We start from the raw sequence: 21,499 nt of genomic DNA on the forward strand, positions 1-21,499 counted from the left end.
GTTGACATGTATTTTAAATATTCATATATTTATTCACTCATGGAGCTTTTGGAAAAACTATTGAACGCTCCTTTGACCTTCAACCCTTGTAGTGCTAACATTATTCAGAGGTAAAGTAGCATTAGCTGAGCATACCAATGTTGGACCTTTATTGACCGCATCAAAATGACAGACATGAGATCAAATCAGGTGACCATGTCCACAACTCTGCCTTCATGGCACATGAAAACACGGCGAGCTGGTTGCGCTGGGTCCAGTTGGATGGCGACCCGCGAGGACCTGTGGTTCCGCCAAGTCCTGACGTTTGCCCATGTGGGTGCAAAAAGTGCAACAAGTTTGTCCAAAAAAAACATCCGGTTCAGGTTATGAATGCTGCTTGTTCAAGTTCCGGTCCTTGGACTCTGTTTGGTCCTGAGGTGTCCAGTTGGCGGTACAGTTCCCTGAGCTCCTTTACCTCCTCCAGCACCTCATGGGCCTGGTCCAGGGCTTCCACCGCCTCCTTTAGGAGTCTCTCTGCTTTTGCTCCCATCTCCTCTGCCTTGTCCGCCGCCTTCCCGGCCTCGCCTTCTGGTTGGTTCTGTGTTGCCTCCAGGAGCCGCTCCGTCTGTGCCAGTTTGAGGCTGATGAGCTCCTGCAGGCGGCTGATGGGAGTCGAAGCACTTGTGTGAGGTGTCAACGTAGTCCGGTTCTTCTCTGAATGGCCCAGGATCTCATCCATGGAGGCGCAGCGATTCTTGTCTGGTGTCCTGAAGGCTGTTGCTGACCCGGATGTCCAGCTGCTATCCATTTGCTCCCAGGCCACTGCCCCCTCCCGAGGAAGACTTTGTGACTTCCCAGAGGCTTTGGCAGTCCTGCTGAAGAAAGCTCCATCAGTTCTGGACCTGCGACAGTTTGAGGGGGACTGGGACTTCTCCGTGTTGACCTGACAGCCGTTGCAGTTGCCGGGTGGTGCCGAAATGTCCTCCTCCTGAATCAGGTCCAAAGTCATCATCCCTTCTGAGGAGGACGCCTGGAAGACAGAAGACATTTGACACCAAAACTCTAACATGGCAGACTTGGTTCAGCGGTATTGTCGCTCTGAGACTGACCACAGCAAGCAGGTGACTTCTGGTTGGCAGACGCCGGTTGTGAGGAATCTTTGCTCGGTCTCGAGTCAGGTGACATAGGTGGGCTTCTTCTACTGTCACCTGCAATGCAGAACAACATGTTTGATCTCTACACATAGCAAGAGTAGTGTAGCATATTGCATGGTGTCGCCCTACCTATGGACCTGGCCCACTCCTTACTGGGGACTACCTGTCCAGTACCAGTTACAGTTAAACTCTTTTGGGCCACCATACGTCACCATTGTTGTACGTACTTATCATACTTCATTGTACCTCACCATATTTCAACATACTTCATTCATGATCCAGGAGTTGCATCACTTTTCTTTTGTAGCAGTTTGTCCACATCATATATACTGGAAATATTACTTTGTCCATTCACACAAGCACATCACATATACTATAACTATTAGCGTTCCTATTCCCATAAACACGTCATATATAGTGTAAATATTAGTTGGTCAATTCCCATAAACACATCGCATTAAAATTTGTTTATCCGTTTTCATAAACACATACACCATCCATTTATTTTCTTTGCCGCTTATCCTCACATTACACATACTGCGACTATTAATTTGTCCATTCACATATCCACCCATTCATTTTCTATGCCGCTTAGCCTCATGAGTTGTGGGGTCCATTCACATAAACACATCATATATATACACTCCTGATCAAAATCTTAAATTCTACAAAAATTGCTAGAATTTGCATTTTGCACATTTGGATCTTAATGAGGTTTTACGTAGAGCTACAACATCCAAAAGCAAGAAGGGAGAGTGAGAAAAAAGCATTTTGAGAAAGTAATTTTTTGAAAACAACAAACTGAAATAGGCTGTTTATCAGGTGATCAGAAGTTTAAGACCATCGCTCAAAAATTAACAAAAAACTCTCCAAACCAGAACAAAAAATGTTCTCAACAGGACTCAGTAATGAGTAGCTCCACCGTTCTTGTTAATCACTTTGAAAATGGGTTTGGGCATGCTTGATGCGAGTGTTTCCAGGAGGCTAGTGGGAACATTGCTCCAAGTGGTGAAGATGGCTTCACGAAGGGCATCAACTCTCTGGAACTGATGGCCATTTTTATAAACTTCCCTTGCCATCCATGCCCAAATGTTCTCTATGGGATTTAAATGAGGGGAACATGCAGGATGGTCCAAAAGAGTGATGTTATTCTCCCTGAAGAAGTCCTTGGTCAAGTGAGCATTGTGAACTGCAGCGTTGTCCTGTTGAAAAAGCCAGCTGTTACCACACAGACGAGGGCCCTCAGTCATGAGGGATGCCCGCTGCAACATCTGCACATAAGCACCTGCCGTTTGACAACCCCGCACCACCTGAAGCTCCAGTGTTCCACTGAATGAAAAAGCACCCCAGATCATGATGGACCCCCCTCCACTGTGCCAGGTAGAAAACCTCTCAGGTGGGATCTCCTTGTCATGCCAGTAATGTTGGAAGCCTTCTGGACCATCAAGGTTACATTTTTTCTCATCAGAGAATAAAACTTTTTTCCACCTTTCAATGTCCCATGTTTGATGCTCCCTGGGAAAGTCTAAACGGGCAGTTTTGTGGCGTTGAAGGAGGCAAGGTCTTTGAATTGTTTTTTAAACCCTTTTCCCCCAGATGCCGTCTGATGGTTATTGCGCTGCAGTCGGTAAGGGCCTTAATTTGGGTCGAAGACCCTGTGTCTTGATGGATAGCCAATGGGACCCTCGGGCTCAGCGAAGGTGTGATTTTTTTTGGGGGGGGGGCGGGGGTCTACCACTTGACTCTTTTGTTCCATAATGCTCAGTCTCTAAAAAAAAATGATTGTCTTACTGCACCCAACCTCAGCAGCAATGCCACGCTGCGAGAGGCCTTGCTTATGCAGCTCGGCAATCCGACCACGTTCAAAAAGATAAATCTTTAGCCATCAGGAGGGCATGACAGTGTGAATGCCTGACAGAAAATGACAATTTTGAGCAGATTTTGGCTTTTATAGCCTGTGGTCTTAAACTTTTGATCAGCTGATAAACAGACTATTTCAGTTTAATTGTTTTCAATAAATTACTTTTTCAAAATGTTTTCCTGTCTCACTCCCCCTTCTTGCTTTTGCATGTTGTAGCTCTACTTAAAACCTCATTAAGATCCAAATGTGCAAAATGCTAATTCTAGCAATTTTTCAACTGTTCTTAAGATTTTGATCAGGAGTGTATTGTCAATATTACTTTGCCCATTTCCATAAACACATCATATATAGATATTAGTTCATTTACACAAACACATCACATACTGTATACTACTGTATTATTATTAGCATTTCTATTCCCATAAACACATCATATATACTGTAAATATTAGTTTGTCCATTCCCATAAGCACATATATTTACGAATTTGACCATTCAAACACAAACAGTAGTTTGTCCATTCACATAAACACATCATATATACTGTAAATGAGTTTGTCCATTCCCATAAACACATCACATATACAGTACAGTAAACAGTTTATCCATTGTCATATATACATTGTATATAAATATTTTTCCATTTACATAAACACAAAATGAAAATGATTCTTAAATAGGTAAGGGGTGGGGGTGCAGGGGGAGTTGCTGTCAAGGCTCTTTTATTTTGTTGCATGTGTTGTGTGTGTGTGTGTGTGTGTGTGTGTGTATACCTCATCCAGGATTTGGTTCTTGGCCCGAGTGATGGCAACATTGAGCACACTGATCCAGGACTCTTTGTCCTCTGGACTCACTGCCAGGAAGAGCACATTAGGAACCTGCAACACACACACACACACGATGCTAAGACAGTCATACATTTAATGTGTGTTTGCAGGCCCACATGAAGTTCTGCGTGTGTGTTTACCTCATTCCCTGGCGAGCGGCGCTGAAGTCGGAACTTGCTGTGGTTCTTCTTGCTGCGACTTTTGTTATTCCTCATTTCCTCACAACGCTCAAAATCACACAGGTCCAAAACCTCATCACCCACTTCCTTCCCCTATGGAGTCAGACGTTAGAATGAAGTATCATAACAACGATGAAAACTATCTACTAGCTATCACCCTCTCTCTCAAACTCGCTCTCACACACACATACACATTTTCTCCATAGCATCAATTATTAAACCGCTTTAAATGGATGCACTTCCTGGGAGGACACATACTCTGAGTGTGTGCATGCGCTACCCACTGCACATTTTACATCTGTGACCTTTAACCTCTAGTTTAAAAACAGGGTTCAGTAGACTAAATGACTGATTGGCAAGTATGTTTTATTATCGTATAAATACATACTGTATGTATATGTACACATACACAGTATATACAGTATACATTATGTATATGTAGAGTATGCAGCACAGTATTTACAGTATATATTTATACATATACACAGTATGTACACAGTGTATACTGTACATGTGTACAGCATATACACACACTATGTTACAAATCATGAACGGACATTACTTTGTTAGATGACACATCTGATCGTGAAAACATATTTATGTTAACTGCCACAAGGTTCTACTGGGATCATTGGACGACATGAAGGGTCTTGGTTCCCGAGTCATTGAGCAGTGACACCTGAGCTGTGTAATGTGACGCTGCCAAAGAAAGTGCACACAGTGTCTGCAGTTCGAACCAGAGAGTATCAGGACCATGAGGACCAGGAGCAGGGTGGTGCCTACAATAAATGAGTCCTGTGCCTTTAAATGTGATGACCGTTAAAGCGGTCAACTCTTGGGCCAGCTGGTCAGGTGACAGCTGCCAGTCAGCTGCTGGCCACGCCCTTCAGACCCACCTCCTTCTCGCAGATCATCAGTTGATCCCCTTTCAGGACTATGAAGCGGTTCTTCCAGATCTCTCGGAAGATTCCTTTGCCACAAAACTTTCTGACCCAACCCACTCTCTCAGGCTGGCCGAGCTGCCACTCCGACTCGTGTGGACCCTGACGCAGGAAACAGGAAGTTGATCAAACACCTGGTCATTGAAGAACAATAACTGTGGGTGAAATAGTCTCCTCTTGCTGCATAATCAACATGAAACAAAATGCATTATTGATTGACTTTCGTCTTTATAATGTAAAAAGTTTCACACTCAAAGCACTTATTTAATAGGCGTTATGTTTATTTCATTTTGGAACTCCATACATTTACAATTGTCTTATTTTGAAAAGCGGAAGCTGTGTTCAGGACATCGTGTTCAAAATAAAATATCCGAACTAATCCTTAAGCCTTTTGTTTGTCGAGCTTCTTTCTTTCCTACTTTATTTGTCTTTAATCTTGTTGTCAAACAGTTTCTGTCGGTACCGGTCCAATCGAGCACTCACCCGAGTCGGTAAGTGGTTCTTTTTCATTGTTGTGGCTGTTTTATCCACTAAGTCCGTTATGTGTCCACTGCGAAGTTGCTTAAAGCGACCCCAAGTCCGCCATCGAGCACCTAAAACTTCCTTCAACTCAGCGCCGATCTTCCACGTCTCTTCTGCCCGACTCTGATGTCTTGTGTGCGGACAGCAGACGCTCCAACACTCGGTGTCCGGTTACTCAACCCCCCCACCGTCATCATCTTCACAATCACCCCCTCTCCTCTGCCTCCTGCTGGCTCAGCGGCTCCTCGGCAGTCCGACAGCGTCCCCTGCTGGCACATGTGCCGCGTGTTCCTAATATAGTGGCCATAGTGCGACGTTGCACGATTGGTGTCAATCATAGTTGCATCTGAAAATGGGACGTGGTCCACGTGCACACACCAAATGAATTATTCCATTATTCTATTCTATTGCCATAGTAACCAGCTGTCAACAGAACCAACTCTTGACCTTGCCCCACAAACAACCTGTGACCCCACCTTCATAGAAGCAAATGTCAGGTGGGATGAAATTTAACACCTTTCAGCTGTCATGTTTTTCTTTTTCATTTTTTGTTTTTTAGCAATAGCTGCTGTAGCTAGCAAATGATTTTACTGTTTACTGGTGTTATTCATGTCATGCTACTGTTAAGGTCAGAGTTTAGCAGGTTTCTTTTAATCCAACCAATCGCATACTCTCTCGCCACAGCCTGCTCGCCACCTCATCGTCCCGCCCCTCCGGCGCTGCCTCCTTCACGGCGCAGTCACTGAAAAGGAGCAGGAATCGCTTTGAGGACAAAACGAACAACTCACATTAGCCAGTTTGCGAGCCTTGTCCCTCTCCCACCTGAAGTAGCTCCCTGATTGGCCCTCCAGGCCTGGCATCACAGCGCAGTACAGGCTGGTCTGGCAGCCCTGCCACGGCGTCTTCATGAACAGGAGCGAGGGCAGCCTCAGCACAGCTCCCAAAAAGGGGAACCAGCCTTCAACGTGGCGGCTCAGCTCAGTCCGGATCACACCCGGATGCAAGCAGAATGACGACACTCCAGAACCTGGTGCCAGACACGCCAGAGGGATGTCAACTTTATGTAGCACATAAACAGCGCAGATGTCACCACTCCAGCTAGACGACTGTGGGGTTTTTTGTCCCTTGATAATGAAACGTTTCATTTAAAAATTGCATTTTGTGTACAGTTGTGTTGTCATTGACTAACATTTGAATTAGTTTGATGATCTGAAACATTTAAGTGTGACAAACATGCAAAAAAAAAAAAAGAAATCCGGGAGGGGGCAAACACGCTATTGTACAGTATATGTCATATTGTCACACTGGGAAGCACGGAAGTAGCCAGTGTGTGTGTATTGTGGACCTCGAAGGCGTCGTGACAGTTCTCTGCTGAAAAGCACATTAGCTAGCTTGCTCTGCTGGTAGCTCTCCAGCGAACTGTACGGCCTCTTGCTGAAGAACAAGTCGTCAAAGTTGATGCGACCTGAGGGCGAGAACACAAACGCTCAAGAAAAAAAAGTCACAGAAACAGCAGAAGCTTTGCGGACAGAGGTCATACCACCCCGATGGGCGATGGACGAAACGGTCACCACGCGGCTGGGGGTGGAGCTCTTCAGTTTAGGAAGCAACAGATTGGTCAGAAGGAAGTGAGCCAAATGATTGACAGCAAATTGAGTCTCAAAACCATCCTCCGTCAGCCATTTTGGACACATCATCACCCCTGAAGACAGAGGGGACAGTAAGACAGACGTCACAAAGACACACAGACATACTGTATGTACCAGCATTGTTAATAAGGATGTCCAGTCTGTCCTCGCTGTCCAGGAAGTCTTTGGCAAACTGTCTGACAGAGTAGAGTGAGGACAGGTCCAAATGTCTGATCACCACGTTCCCGTTTCCCGTCGACTTGCGTATCTCTTCGGCAGCTCGCTCAGCCCGCGTCAGGTCCCTGCACGCCATTACCACGCGCGCTCCTGTTGGGGGATTTATTTTGTAATCAGCTCACACAGAATTACTCGGCTTCCTGTCAACTCTGACCTGTGTAATGTCATCATGCGTTGAGAGTGCTCACTACACTACACACTGGTTGTCAGCCTTTTCTCAGTCAAGTACCTCCTTAAGAGACAAAAAAGCACCACTATCTGATTTATTACTGTCCACATAGTGCTTATCTGTGCTAAAAATAAAAAAAATAATTTAAATACACAGAAAATAACTTTTGTAAACAATTGTAAACAAAGAAATAAAAAATAAAGTTGTGCACATGCAAAGACTTATTCATTTATAAACTTTAATATTTAACATGGATTTTTCTGGATGAGCTAGCATGTTCTGGATTGTTCATATTTTTGTCATCAGCAAGAACCTCAAGTACCCCTGGAGCTCCTTCAAGCACCCCCATTGAGAACCTGTGCTTTAGATCACGACTAGATGGACACTTCCTGCTAGACCTAACCATAATGGATACCCGCTCACCTCGCCGCGCCAACTCTCTACATGTCTCCTTGCCAATGCCCGTGTTGGCGCCCGTCACCACCACCGTTTTCCCGTCCTGACGCTCCCAACTGTGACACACTCCACCTGCAATCCACCTGCGCAGCACTGCCACACCTGGACACACACACACACACACACACACACACACATGCCGGTGGTGATGAGAAGATGATGGATGGTGACATAAGAACTTGCTCATGAAAAGATCATCTCACATATCAAAAATACTCCCAGGAGTGCCCCACCACGAACCAGCACACCCCCTCTACCCTCCTCCACTGTTGCCTCTGTCCCGCCGGACCATGGCAGCACCAGAAAAGCAGCACCTGTCCCAGCTCTCATGGTGCAGAGAGTGTTCCAGGGGGCCGAGGCAGGGCAGGACAAGGAGGGAGCCAGGCCCGATTAAATCTGATTACATAGGATTAAAACACACACACACACACACACACACACACACACACACTGACCACATGACTTCCTGTCAAACAGCGGATGCAGCAATCATGTGACCATTGAAGCCAGAAACAACTTTATCCATTTGACCCTTTGACCTATGTCAAATGACAAAGGATTTGTCCAATCGGTCTTCAAAAGCCCAACCCTTCTCCATGTGTCATTTTAGAAATTCGCCAGAAATACATATACATCACCTTGACACAATCCATTGATGATTCTAATGAAAAATCAGTCTTGCTCTAATTTTTCTTTTCGACGTCAGGCTTTCTTTTGACGTCATAGCATGTTGCTCCGCCCAGAAACTTGACAATAAAACCAACATGGCGGCCTGACCAGTGCCTTTCTCTTGTTGCTTGTGAGTTTCCTCCGTGCTTTTTACATTTAGTTTTTTCAGTGGAATCTCGAAGTCGAACTCGGTCCAGTTAAATGCAAATACACCGCGGACCTAAGCACAATCACGACCATAACGCCTTAAAAGGAAATGACGTAGCCAGAACGTGAACAGGAACCACTCTGCGGTACAAACACAAAAATTAACCGGAAGTCCCACCCCTAGGCTGTCGTCTTCTGTCGAACCGAAGCGCGCTCGTCCATATTCTGTTGTCTGGCTTCACATTTCCGCGCAGGTAAGAAAGGTTAGGCTCGCCTCAGCCGCGCTGGGTACGCGTCACTCACAGAGCAGTACAGAGCATTTAGGCAGCGCTCGGTGCACCGGAGGGGCGGTGCTTGAGAAGTCGAATGCACCACAGCTAGCACAGTGTGCTACGGCGCACCGAAAGGAACCGGTCTTCCATTTCCGTTTACATTACTTAGACCCTCCTTTCCGTCATTTGGCGCGCACAGTCTTAGTCGCCCGGACCAGTGAGCAAAGGTGAGCAAAGGTAGTGATGTGTTTCACAGCGCCCTCTGCCGGACATGGTTGTCAACAGATGCAGTTATGGTCAACTTCAACCACTTCTAGAATGTTCATTAAAACATAGTGCTAACAAGTGGTATCCCGTAATTCCTTGCAACAAAAAAAATGTTTTTGACAATGACGTCCTGATGGCTTCTGTTGTTTTTATAGCAACATGGACACAGAGTTGTTTATGGAGTGTGAGGATGAGGAGCTGGAACCATGGCAACAGGTGGATGACAGCGTGGAGGAAGACGACGTTGACTATTGTAAGACACGCACGCACGCACGCACGCACGCACAAAACCAAGACTGTCTTCAATGGAGGCTTGCTGTGTGTTCTTGCAGCCTCTGAGGCTCCCCCCCCCTGCAGTGGCACCTCGATCACACCTGCTCCAGGTGAGAGTGAGTGTGTGCATGCATGAGTATGCGTCAAAGTAATTCACCATAAATTCTCTCTGTCTTTGTCTTTCTCAGCATCATCATCACCATCACTGATGCCACCTCCTCTTCCTCCCCCCTCCTCTTCCTCTTCCTGTGCCACGCCCCTGGTCTCTCAGGCCCCTCCTCTCATCCTGACACAGACGAATAGGGGGGCGCTCCTCCTCCCTGGTGCTTCTGCTACAGCGACACCCATTCTTTTAACTGCGCAGGTACTCAAAACAAATGCACCTCAGCCTGTCCAAAAGTGTGAGGTCACATGCTTGTCATTCCCCTGTAGGCTTTCCCGCTGCAGACCATGAGGCCTGGTACTTCTCTGGTTCTTAACCTACCATCAGCTCAGCCGGTCCGGCCCCTCACACTGATACACAGTAAATGGCACCAAGGTTTTTAATCATGAACAAATCTGCTTAGCTTTTGAATTGTTGACACTTCCTGTCTGCACAGGCCCGCCGCTTGGTCCATTGGTGCGACCCGATGTGGGCGTGTCCTCTGTCCTCCCCCAGACCAGGCTCTCCTCTACACACACCGGACTTCCCACCAAGCCTGCCTCCATGCATCTGCCCACTGCGCTGACCATTCACTCCAGCACGGCGGGTCATGGTCAGTGGTTTGGGTGGTGGGGCGGCATATGACTTCAGTTGTTTGATTGGTTGATTGATTTGGTGTCTTTTTTTCTAGTGAGCCCACACATGTCTCAGGTGGGTGGGGCCAAAGTCTCAGAGTCATCGGGATTGACCAATGCGATGCCCCCCCGTAGCAGCATGAGTATGTCTTCAAATCTTACCATTGCATGTGACACCGCACCCTGGTGTTGAAGCAAAAGTGGATCTGTTTGTGTGGGTGTCACATGACTCAGCAGCGCCTGGCTCCTCCCCTTCGAAAGTGACCTTCCTAAGTGGGACGTCAGCCCCGACTCCAGGACGCCCCAAGGTGGTCCTGAGTGTGGATGAGTTCTACTATGGAACGCTGGAAGGGAGCCAAGGTCCAAGGAGGCCACACCCCCTGGGATCCAAAGCCTCCAGCTTTACCTGCCAAGTCTGCTCCCACCCTGTCAACAACAACCTGAGGTGGGAGTGCACGCACGTGTAACGTGCAACCGGTGTTCTATGAATGAGGTGATGTTAATCACTTTGGAAAAGTCAGGCTACACACACGCACATGTGTTGGCTGTGCACACAGGTTGGTGCAACACATGCTGCAGCACTCTCCGCTGATCCGAGGAGGAGATGTGAAGAAGCTGTGCACGTTTTGTTTTCGTCAATTTTCGAATCCCACTCAACTGCTGAGCCACCGGGAGCTCGTGCACGGCTCCGCCCCTTCCTCAAGTAAATGTGCACAAAGCAAATGCCTTCATATGTTGTGGCATCTGCTTGACCGTGTGTCTTTTCTCTGCAGGCACATGTCGCATATGTGAGTGGTCCTTTGACAGCGAGTCAGCCTTCCTGAACCACATGAGGTCTAACCACAAACCAGGAGAGATGCCCTATGTCTGCCAGGTAGACCTCTGACCCTTGCTCCGACCGGTCACTTGCATTATTATTATTATTATTATTATTATTATTATTATTATTATTATTATTGACCACTGTCACACTTCTCAGGTGTGTTCCTATCGCTCATCCTTCTACTCGGACGTCCTGCAGCACTTTGCTACCTTCCACAGAGACTCACACTGCCTGCTCTGTGTCTTCTGCCTGAAAGTGACCAGGAACGTGGCGAGCTACCAGCAGCACGTGCTGCGACACAAGGTACACGTGCACGCATGAGCACATGGTGTGTAGCGTGTGGTCGTTTACCAGCATGTGTCCCATGTTTCTCAGATGAGTCAAGCCTTCCACTGCAGTAGGTGTCGTCTGCAGTTTGTCTTCCTCAAGGACAAAACACAGCACAAGTTGGAAAACCATCACAGCGTCCGCCGACCTGCCAAACTGGAAGGTCTACCACTGGGGTCAAAGGTCAGCTTGTTGTTCCGCTACATCAGCAAGGTTTGTGCCCGCCGAGTCATCAGTGACCCCTTGTGTTTGCAGGTGACCATCCGGATGTATAGCAGGAAAAGGTCTCCATTGACATCGGTTGGGGGTGGTGCCCACCTCCTGCAGAACCCCTCCTCCCTCATCCAGCCAATCAAGATCAAGACGGAGCAGCAGAACTCTTCGACCCTCAGGAGACTGTCCAAACCTCCCCAGTCGCCCCCCATGAGGCCTGCCAGCGTCCGTGACATCAGGTGAGTGCTTTCCTCCGTACGACTGCCATGTGGAGTCAGGCTCGTAAGTGTAACAGTGCATTGTTGACAGGTTGGTGTGCTTGGAGTGTGGAAGCGAGGCCTCGGACCTACCCGCCCACTTTCCCACACACGTGCGCTGTCTGCTGTGTGCTTACAGCAGCTGCTGCTCCAGAGCCTACGCAGCCCACATGATCCAGTAAGACCACACCCACTGTCCTGGTAGGGGCGGGGCGGTCCTCATTGGGTTCACCCCATTGCTTGATGTGGTCTGATTGCAGCCACCACGTGCCGCGTTCCAAAGGTGAAGCTCTTCCTCTGCATCGGCTGCCTCCCCCCTGGTGAGACTCCATGATTGGATTGGGCGTGACAGCAATACTCCACCCTCTCTGTTTGGTCGCTCGGAATCAGGAAATAGTTCATCATGTCAAGGTATTGTTGTGTTTCAGTCCTTTCTTCCTGCGGTGTTCCTGCTGTGACTTCACGTCACCGTTTGCGGACAAGATGGCCGAGCACCTTGTGGTCAACCCGGAGCACCGTAGTGCCACCTGTCGCTCCAGAAGTGAGTCCCTTCACAGTGTTCACATTGACTTCCTGTTTCCTGTCTTTACGTCATTATGTTCACTGTGTTTAGACTGCTCTTGTAACCGTCTGGTTCATACAAAGAGCAAAAACTGTTGTTTTGCTGACATGTACTGTATTCCTCCTGACAAGTATTCCATCTTTCCAGTCTCCGCCGATTTGGATATCCAGCTATCAGCTTCAGATGAAGAGCCACCACAGTCAGCTGAGGAGGAGAACCCAGTCCAGGATGAGGACTGGAGGTCGGGGGATTGTTGGAAACGGCCTTTGGAAAACCCCAAAACCACGACTTGCGTACGCCCTTTCACTGAGACCAGCGGACCTCACCACTCTCTGCAGGGAAACAGTGATGCCATCGATTACTTCAACCTGCTTTTCCCTGCAGCGCTCGTAGAACTGATCACTACCGAGACCAACACCCACGCAAAGATCTGCCGTTACCTGGGCTTTGGATGCCCAGACTGGGTTCCGGTCACTACCCATGAGATCAAAGGTTTCATCGGTCTGTGCATCCTAATGGGAATTCAGAACCTTCCTGAGCTGTCGCAATACTGGTCCTCCAGTGACCACGACAACAGCCACACCTTTCACCGCACCATGACGCTGGGGCGCTTCAAACAAGTGGCATCCAACATTCGAATGGGAAGCTTTGCCACGAACGAGCATCGCTGCACCAGCAACCCAAACGACTCACTGCACATCTTTAGGCCAATGCTGGACATACTTGGCGGGTCTATGTGGGATGCTTATCGGCCAAACTGCTGCCTGACCATCGACAGAGCGCTGCTGCCCCGTCTGGAGGGAGACGGAGTCCTTGGCACAGGGGACTCCAAGAACCAACCTCAAGTGTGGCTGCTGTGTGACTCCAAGTCCGGCTACTGCCACCGCTTCTTCATCCAAACAAGCGAGAACTGGAAACAGGAAGTGGGATTCAGCGTGGTACCGGAGCTGGTGAAGGGTCTGGAGGACAAGCACCATCAGCTCTACTTAGCCAAATCACTCACATCAGTCCCGCTTGTGAAGAATCTTTTGGAGCAGGGCATCTACGCCTCCAGTTCCTTCCCACCTCCCAGCTGCATCCTGCCCAGAGCGCTGTGGGAGGACGGGCAGCTGAACAAACCCGGGGACTTTGTGCAAAGGAGGCTTGGCCCCCTGCTGGCTACACGTTGGAAGGACACCAAGGAGATGGGCTGCCTGTCTACCAATGCTGATGCGGGGGAAGTGGACACTGTGTGGAGGCGGTCTCACACCAAAGTGGGGGGCTTAGATCCAATGAATCGGCCCATGGCCTTTCGTCTCCTGCAGGAGAACATGCGAGGTGTGGACATTTGCAAGCAGCTACTGGCCTGCAACCCACTTGGTGGCATTCTGCAGGACCGACACTGGCGTGGTCTGTTTTGGTTTATGGTCAACCTCAGTGTGGTCAACGCCTTCATTGTGTTGCGCGAGAGCCGCAAAGCGAACCCACCAGCCTGGGTGCAAAATGGCCTCTTCACACAAGCCAACTTCCGAAAACAACTTGGCTGCCAGCTTGCCAAGTGTGCGCGGAGGTTGTCGGAGACCATTAGCTGGCGGCGGCCCAAGATAGAGAGGACAGATGAAGCCATTCAACAACGACACAGGATGGCGAAAATCAGCACTGGCCCAAAGAGGTGCCGCAACTGCAACATAAAGAACATTCGCCACGAGAGCGTCTTTGGCTGCGTGGTGTGTCGGGTGAACCTGTGCAAGCAGCCACAGTGTTTCTGGGAGTTTCATGGCCTGTCGCCTCTCAACAAAGGTAGGTCTTTGCTCTCACCAATGTCATCTGAAGATCCAGTTGCTGCTAAAAGTTGTCATTGTCCTCAATAGGCTCAACAAAAGTGGGGTTCTTCAAGAATCCACAAAGGTAATTGAATCATGTCAAACTGCTGATGTGCCATCATGGTATTTGCTGACACTTCGTACTGTTTTTTTCTGTGTTGCAGCGGAGAAGTCGAGACTGCCGAGGTTCAAGACCATATGGCCCCAGTGGAGGACGTGGACTCCTCTGAAGACGAGGGACTGAATGAGCAGGAAGAAAGTATATGTATAAAGGAGGAAGAGCTCGCATCTCCCTCGCCATATCCTGAAGATATTAGCAGGCAGTCAGCTGATTCCATCCCCCAAGAGCAACAAGACTGCCTCTCGCCCCATCAACTGAGGGTCGCTCTGCTAGCTTTGTGTGGTGGACTGCACCAAGCTTCACGCGTCTTTTCCACCGAGCCACACCTTATCCGTTCCTGGCTGAAGGAGGCCAGGAAGCATCTGAAGCAAAGGAAACAACATGTTTACAGTAAAGGCGAGGAGGGCATGGTGGCATGGGTGCTAAGCCAGCGAGAGCAGCAGGTTCCCATCAGCGAGAGCAGCCTCTTCCGTGAAGCGTCCATGCTGAAGAAAAATGGAGCATTTGGCGACACCGTCCGAATCTCGCACGACTGGGCTGTACGCTTCATGCTTCAGTATAGGCTTGGCCCATCCTCCGCCGGCAGGAAGTCCACGCTGGCTTGTGTGCTGCCGCTGTCTTTGGAAGACAAAATCCGATCTTTCAGGGAGTTCACACAGAAAGTAATCCGGGTTCATGACCTTGCAGAAAGTTCTGTAGCTGTGGTGGATGAGTTCTGCCTCTTTGTAGATTTGAGCAGCATTCTTAATCAGAGCCACCGCACAGAGGCGCTGCAGTTCACAGGGTCTGTACCTCTGATTACAGTGTACCTGTCGGCACTGGCTGACGGCACCATGCTGCCAGCTGTGGTGCTGACCAACAAGCAACTTGCCCGTAAAGTTCTGCCGGACTTTGTTGTGTTGGAAGCAAACTTGGACAACATCTCAGCTGCCGAGGCCTTTAAGCTCTGGACTAAAAGGATTTGGCTTCAGTATCTTTCTGGGCCAGTTCACCACAAAAAGTCCATGTTAGTGTTGGACCCACACCAAGAGCACACGGGAGATGTGTTTCTTAGCAACATTAGCGGATCAGGCACTCTTCCGGCCGTGATCCCTGCCGGGTGTTCCTTCGTCCTCCAGCCCCTGCTGCTTTGCATCAAGCCGGCACTGCAACGCTTCTTGCGCTCTCGTTGGACCACGTTCAGCGCCGGCAACTCAAAAGAGCTGGAGGAAGCTTCACCATGCCAACTGCACGACAACGTAACCGGGATTCTCCTCGACTGGATGGTGGAAGCCTTTACGCATCTGAAAGACCTTCGCCAGCTTTGGAGGAAGTCCTTCCAGCTCACGGGCCTTCTGCCTAGGCGAGAACACAGTGACAGCAACTTGGAGGAAGGCATGAACCACGAGGAGAACCAGCAGGATCTCCTCAAGAGGCTGGAAGATATACTTCTACCGTCTGAAGATGGTTTAGACCCTCTGGAAATAGAGGACTTCGAAGAGGACGAGACATCAGCGGGGGAACAGAACGGTGGTCAAGAGGCGGAGCCAGAAGAAAAAGGGGAGGAGACAGTTGAGGGTGAAGAGACAAAAAAGGATGGTGAGATCAAAGACAAGGTTATGACACTCGAGGAGGACAGTGAGGAAGAAGGGAAAGAGGCCAAGGATGACAGGAAGGACGTGACAAAGGAGCGGAGAGAGACCAGGATTATGATTGGAGAGCAAGTCGGTGACGAGTGGAAGATAACCACGAAGAGCAGGTTGGAGGGTGTGGAGCCAAACGCAGACGCCGTCGAACGAATGGACGGTTGAAATCTCCTCAAAACGCTTGCTTTTCCTGAGGGCAGCATCTGGTATCAGAAACCGAACAGCAGGACTGTTGGAGAGGACCTAGTGGACGAGAATGATGGTGCATCACTTTCTTGCGTCATCACTTCACCTTTTCGTTATGCTTTTGGTGATGATGATATGTAATCAAGGTGTAAAGCTTACTCTGCTGAATGCGTCGTTAGCTTGAATGCTAGCTTCTAGCAGTCTTTAAGAGGCTCAAGCTACTAGTTGTGCCAAAGCTCACGCAACACCAGCTGGACCAATCAAAACTCTCCACACAAACTTTAGTTCCCTCATACAGCAGAGGGCACAAACTGTTGAAGAATGAAATGGAGCAACATGAGGTTGTTACCATGCAGTTGTTGCTACAACCTTACGCTAATTCCAGTGTGTACCATAGCATAGGTCTGCAAAAAGGACCTGAACTTTCTGCCAATCATGTAACACAAGCACCGGTCACAAGATCACGGTGGGTTGCACCTAATGTGGACACTCGGGCGGAGACACCTGTATACTCTGTTTAATGCTGATGTTATTTCCTGTTTATGATATAAAACCATTTTTATTGTTAAAATTTGGTGATTTAATTGTGAAAAATACATAGGACAATTCTTTAAAAGTGTGTCATATGATTCAGCAGACTGCTGTCCGGATGTGAACCTTGACCTCAGTCAACTTCTGAGTTCTTCCTCATAAAATAGTCTGGCATGAAGCTCCACCCACTTTTCTTTTCCAGGTCAGCCCCTTGCGTTTTATTGGTGGGTCAAGACCATAAAAATGTTTGTGTGGGGGCTCTACCCTTCACAGCCTTGAGAATCTTTCCATGACCAGAACCTCGACATGGGTGAGTGAACACCGTGTACGCCAACGCTGGACTTGAAACTTGGCCAACAATTAACTTGATAGCACTAACATTTCATTAAGCTTTCAGCTATGCACTTCAGCTACGTGCTGTGTGTGTGCGCGTGTATGTGTGTATAAGGATGTTATGTAAGTGTGACACCTCACACCCAACACAGCTTGATGTTTGCTGCTAATGAGTAACAAAACTAAGCTGACCTAGCATGAGTTTTGAACCCACACGCACAGCACTGTTGTTCTCATGTGGCTTTTGACTTTGTGCATAGCCAGCTGTTCAGGATGTGGACCAGGCTACTGCAGCCCGCTGGACGCCATGAAGGGTGAGACTGTGTGTGCATTGGCACATACAGTATGTCACAGTGTGAGTGCAAATCCGTATGTGTGCTTGAGCCTGTGTGTGTGTGTGTGAGTGCGTGCACGTCACTGTATGTAGGTGTGTGTGTGTGCGTGCTTATTCCTGGATGTGAGAGTGTGTGCGCGTGTCACTGTGTGTTCGTCTGTTTGTATGCACATCACATTGTGTGTACGTGTCACTGTGCGCACATGTGTGTTTGTGTTTGTGTGAATGCATGCATGTCACTGCGTGTGCATGTGTGTATATGTGACAGTACGTGCATGTCACTGTGTGTGTGTGTGTGTTAGGTCCTCGTGAGGAAATAGTGTATCTGCCATGCATCTACCGCAACACGTCCACCTGCAAAGCTGACTATCTCGCCACCGTCGATGTTGACCCTAAATCTTTGTCATACTGTCAGGTGACAACCCTCATCTTCGTCTTCTATCTTGTTTCCTTTACTCCTCTTTGCCTGACGTCTCCTTACGACCTTCCTTTGGAAGGTCGTCCACCGCTTGCCAATGCCCAATCTTCACGACGAACTTCACCACAGCGGCTGGAACGCCTGCAGCAGCTGCTTTGGCGACGCCTCCAAGAAACGAAACCGTCTCATCCTGCCGGCGCTCATTTCCTCACGAATCTACGTGGTCGATGTCGGCACAGATCCTCGAGAGCCGCGAATCCACAAGGTGGGGGTAGAAGAATTTCTTTCTTTCACCCCACCCCCCAACAAACAAAACCGGTTTAGATATTGTCTCCTATGTAGGAAGTGCCACAAGTAAGGGCAAGTAAAGCATTTTCCCCATAGGAAAAGATATTACTCCTACTCTTGGACACGATGGACTTTGTTAACGAGTCACAAACAAGGTCGTAAAAAATAGCAATGATCAAATGTCACACTTGGAAATAAAGTTGAACTTGTATTCGTTCATTCACGTTTATACATTAAAATATGGCCACACTGACTGGCAAGCCTACCTTGACACATCCAGTTGACGGCTCTCAATCTGTGGACTCTGATTGGAGCCCAAGCCGAACGGACGGCTGGCTTGACCTGATCCAGGTCACAGCACCAATGTAACCAGCCTGTGAGTGAGGTTCAGGGCGGTGAGTGTAACAGATACCAGCTGCGCGGATGTTCGTTGCCAAACCCCACTACCTGGCACCTTCAGAGTTGTGCTGGACATCGAGTTGACAGCTTGATGTCTCAATCTGCAGATGTTTGACCCTAGGCCGAACATGGGTCTGGCTGGACCAGGCGGGTTACACTATATAGCATATGAACATGAACAGGTATAGTTTAGGTAGAAAAGGGGGTGCGCCCCCTATGCTCCTGGTGCCTGAGTACTGTGGTCCTGAGTCTTGATGGTTTCACTTAAAGTTTTAGTGCTAATGAGGAGGCTTTGATTCTGCTGTCCTTCTCAGACAGTGGAGCCTGTAGATCTGTACTGGAAGTGTGGCCTGGCTAACCCCCATACCACCCACTGTCTGGGAAGCGGTCAGATCCTGATCAGCTGTATGGGGGACCCGTCTGGTGGAGGCAAAGGTTCGACTGGCACCATACAGTGCCTCACTTCATGACAGAGACTTTGGGACTCACCTGTGTTGTCTTCTCAGGTGGTTTTGTCCTATTGGATGGTGAGACGTTTGAGGTGATGGGGAACTGGGAACACCCCGGTGAAGCAGCCCCCTTTGGTTATGATTTCTGGTACCAGCCACGCCACAATGTGATGATCAGCACCGAGTGGGGGGCACCCAAAGCTCTTGCAGATGGTTTTAATCCTGCGCATGTTGCAGAGGGTAAGACGCAACAGTTTGGAATCTTTTCTTTGTTCTTTGAATCTAAGCTTTGAATTCTAACATGACCATTAGGAGATCTAGCTTCATTTTCCACAAGTCTCAAGTCAAGATTCTCTAGAAATGGAAGTTTAGGTTCTAGAAGTCCAATTAAGGGCCTCAGAGCTGAATCTGTATCCTAAGAACAAACAGGCGTTCCTTGTTGTTCTAGGCCAGTACGGTTCTTCCCTTCACATTTGGGACTGGACCACCCACAGGAGGGTGCAGTCACTGGATCTGGGAGAAGAAGGCGCCATTCCTCTTGAGATCCGATTCCTCCATGACCCTGACGCTACTGAAGGCTTTGTGGGATGTGCTCTGAGGGGGAACGTGTTTCGATTCTACAAAGCACCGGTGAGCACCTCCAGACCCTCTTGGCACAGTCCATGTGTCGATGCAGAGTGACGCCTCAGTGTGAAGTCCTGGCTTACTTGTGTCCAATCAAGGTGTAATCCACACAAATACAGTAAATACGATTTTAAATTTCAAACAATTAAGTGTGCACCTCACATAAATAACAAAAACTACACGCTATAATTAACTGGCTCATACACCATGCGATCCATGAGCCCCCACCAGGACCAGCTTTGCTAATCTGGTTTTGATATGGTCCACTTCTGTCACCTTCTCGGTCCACAAGTCTTTGTCCAAGGTTCCCAGGTTTGACGTTCCAACGGTCCATGTTGTTTTTCAGACAGGAAAGTGGGACGCAGAGAAGGTCATCAGTGTTCCCAGTAAGAAAGTTGAAGGATGGCTGCTACCTGAGATGCCAGGTTTGTCAGTTGTCTCCTGTTTCTCACCCATCACTCCCACCCAACCGTCGCACCTGTCTCTCACCTATGTGACACACCTGTATGTCACCTGTCTGTCTGTCCAATTGATCTATCTGACCTGCATTTCACCTGTCTGTCCCACCTAGCTGTCTCACCTGTATCTCATGTTTCTCTCTAGGTCTAATCACTGACATCCTGATCTCTTTGGACGATCGTTTTCTGTACTTCAGTAACTGGCTGCATGGGGACATCAGACAGTATGACATCAGCGACACAAGGAAGCCTCGACTGGTTGGACAGGTCTGATGTCATGTGACATGTTGGCACCTGGAGCCCTCAAGTCAGATAGTTTACCTGTCTATCTGCAGGTGTTTTTGGGGGGCAGTATCACCACTGACGGACCAGTTCAGGTCCTGGAGGATCTGGAAAATCAGCCGCAGCCCCGCCCCCGTTTTATCCAGGTACCTCGGACAGAAATTAGAGAGAAGAAACATCTGACATAGGACTACGTTTTTATCTATCCATCTATATGTGCGTACTTGCCCGTATAGGGAATGCGTGTCCACGGCGGTCCTCAGATGTTGCAGTTAAGTTTGGATGGTCTCAGACTTTATGTAACGACGTCACTGTACAGTGGTTGGGACAAACAGTTCTACCCTGAAATGATCCGGTCAGTACTCACATTCACACTGCATTAATACTCGTAAAAACAACATTACTGCGTCAATAATGCAGTAGTATTCTGTAATGTAGTGCTTAAACAATATTTGCTCTGTACAAAAAAGTAATTTTGAGAACAGAGGCTAATGTTGTGTCTGTTCTTGCAGGGAGGGGTCAGTGATGATGCAGATCGATGTGGACACTGTGAAGGGGGGTCTCACTGTCAATGAGAACTTCCTGGTGGACTTTGGCAAAGAACCCGGCGGGCCAGCGCTGGCTCACGAGCTGAGATACCCCGGAGGAGACTGTACGTCCGACATCTGGCTGTGACCCTGAAACATTCAGAGCTTCTTTGGTGTGTGTCAGTCAAACCTGATGACAAACGAATAAGATGTAATTAAAACATTTACTGTCATTTATCATCAAAACAAGGAGCTTGTTCAAATGTGCAGTCAATAAAAATATAACTAATAATGGGATGCTAGCAGCTGCACTTAGTAGTAGTAGTAGTAGTACTTTATTAATCCCACAGCAGGGAAATTCACCTGTTACAGCAGCTAGCAAGATACACAAGTAAGAATGCATAGAGACATAGTGAATACAAAATGGTTCAGGTGTTGTAGAGCCTGATAGTGGTCGGTATGAAGGACCTGCGCACTTTAAATGTATATTAAAGATGTAAGGTTGTTATGAGCATACTAACAATAGCACAGCTTGGGTCCAATGAAACTGTTTTCTGCTAATGCAGCTAATAAATTTTGAAT

The 21,499-nt window shown here is 48.3% G+C and overlaps 4 protein-coding genes across 10 annotated transcripts; 2 read left to right on the forward strand and 2 right to left on the reverse strand.

Moving 5' to 3' along the window:
* Positions 1 to 93: 93 nt before the first annotated feature.
* On the reverse strand, positions 94 to 5,567 carry plekho1b (pleckstrin homology domain containing, family O member 1b). Its single transcript, XM_054783131.1, has 6 exons — positions 5,425 to 5,567; positions 4,897 to 5,043; positions 3,962 to 4,093; positions 3,768 to 3,872; positions 1,089 to 1,187; positions 94 to 1,009 (listed from the first exon to the last, which is right to left on the reverse strand). The coding sequence occupies exons 1-6, from the start codon at positions 5,449 to 5,451 to the stop codon at positions 359 to 361; spliced, it is 1,161 nt and encodes a 386-aa protein (XP_054639106.1). The 5' UTR covers positions 5,452 to 5,567; the 3' UTR covers positions 94 to 358.
* si:dkey-23o4.6 (retinol dehydrogenase 13) lies at positions 5,089 to 9,246 on the reverse strand. 2 transcript variants are annotated; one of them, XM_054783133.1, is made up of 8 exons: positions 8,592 to 9,246; positions 8,157 to 8,349; positions 7,921 to 8,055; positions 7,227 to 7,418; positions 7,004 to 7,165; positions 6,809 to 6,928; positions 6,286 to 6,490; positions 5,089 to 6,205 (listed from the first exon to the last, which is right to left on the reverse strand). In XM_054783133.1, exons 2-8 carry the CDS (start codon positions 8,281 to 8,283, stop codon positions 6,100 to 6,102), a joined length of 1,047 nt encoding a protein of 348 aa, XP_054639108.1. In that variant the 5' UTR covers positions 8,284 to 8,349; positions 8,592 to 9,246; the 3' UTR covers positions 5,089 to 6,099. The 2 variants fall into 2 exon arrangements, with proteins under 2 accessions (XP_054639108.1, XP_054639107.1); XM_054783132.1 differs by having other exon boundaries at positions 8,157 to 9,246.
* pogzb (pogo transposable element derived with ZNF domain b) lies at positions 8,923 to 16,262 on the forward strand. 2 transcript variants are annotated; one of them, XM_054783117.1, is made up of 19 exons: positions 8,923 to 9,023; positions 9,464 to 9,561; positions 9,641 to 9,691; positions 9,770 to 9,945; positions 10,014 to 10,104; positions 10,181 to 10,336; positions 10,415 to 10,501; positions 10,593 to 10,803; positions 10,916 to 11,061; positions 11,132 to 11,232; positions 11,338 to 11,484; positions 11,557 to 11,691; positions 11,764 to 11,960; positions 12,031 to 12,156; positions 12,239 to 12,298; positions 12,407 to 12,519; positions 12,688 to 14,319; positions 14,391 to 14,427; positions 14,507 to 16,262. In XM_054783117.1, exons 2-19 carry the CDS (start codon positions 9,468 to 9,470, stop codon positions 16,251 to 16,253), a joined length of 5,307 nt encoding a protein of 1,768 aa, XP_054639092.1. In that variant the 5' UTR covers positions 8,923 to 9,023; positions 9,464 to 9,467; the 3' UTR covers positions 16,254 to 16,262. The 2 variants fall into 2 exon arrangements, with proteins under 2 accessions (XP_054639092.1, XP_054639093.1); XM_054783118.1 differs by having other exon boundaries at positions 10,596 to 10,803.
* A 705-nt stretch (positions 16,263 to 16,967) lies between these two features.
* selenbp1 (selenium binding protein 1) lies at positions 16,968 to 21,445 on the forward strand. Of its 5 annotated transcripts, XM_054783127.1 has the most exons (12): positions 17,022 to 17,115; positions 17,399 to 17,452; positions 17,775 to 17,887; positions 17,970 to 18,155; positions 18,892 to 19,012; positions 19,084 to 19,266; positions 19,475 to 19,656; positions 19,997 to 20,075; positions 20,254 to 20,375; positions 20,444 to 20,536; positions 20,627 to 20,745; positions 20,903 to 21,445. In XM_054783127.1, the coding sequence occupies exons 1-12, from the start codon at positions 17,112 to 17,114 to the stop codon at positions 21,063 to 21,065; spliced, it is 1,419 nt and encodes a 472-aa protein (XP_054639102.1). In that variant the 5' UTR covers positions 17,022 to 17,111; the 3' UTR covers positions 21,066 to 21,445. The 5 variants fall into 5 exon arrangements, with proteins under 5 accessions (XP_054639105.1, XP_054639102.1, XP_054639103.1 ...); XM_054783128.1 differs by lacking the exon at positions 17,775 to 17,887 and having other exon boundaries at positions 17,023 to 17,115; XM_054783126.1 differs by lacking the exon at positions 17,022 to 17,115 and having other exon boundaries at positions 17,305 to 17,452.
* The last annotated feature ends 54 nt before the right edge of the window (positions 21,446 to 21,499 follow it).

Source organism: Dunckerocampus dactyliophorus, chromosome 7, assembly GCF_027744805.1.
Source record: "Dunckerocampus dactyliophorus isolate RoL2022-P2 chromosome 7, RoL_Ddac_1.1, whole genome shotgun sequence".
NCBI lineage: Eukaryota > Metazoa > Chordata > Actinopteri > Syngnathiformes > Syngnathidae > Dunckerocampus > Dunckerocampus dactyliophorus.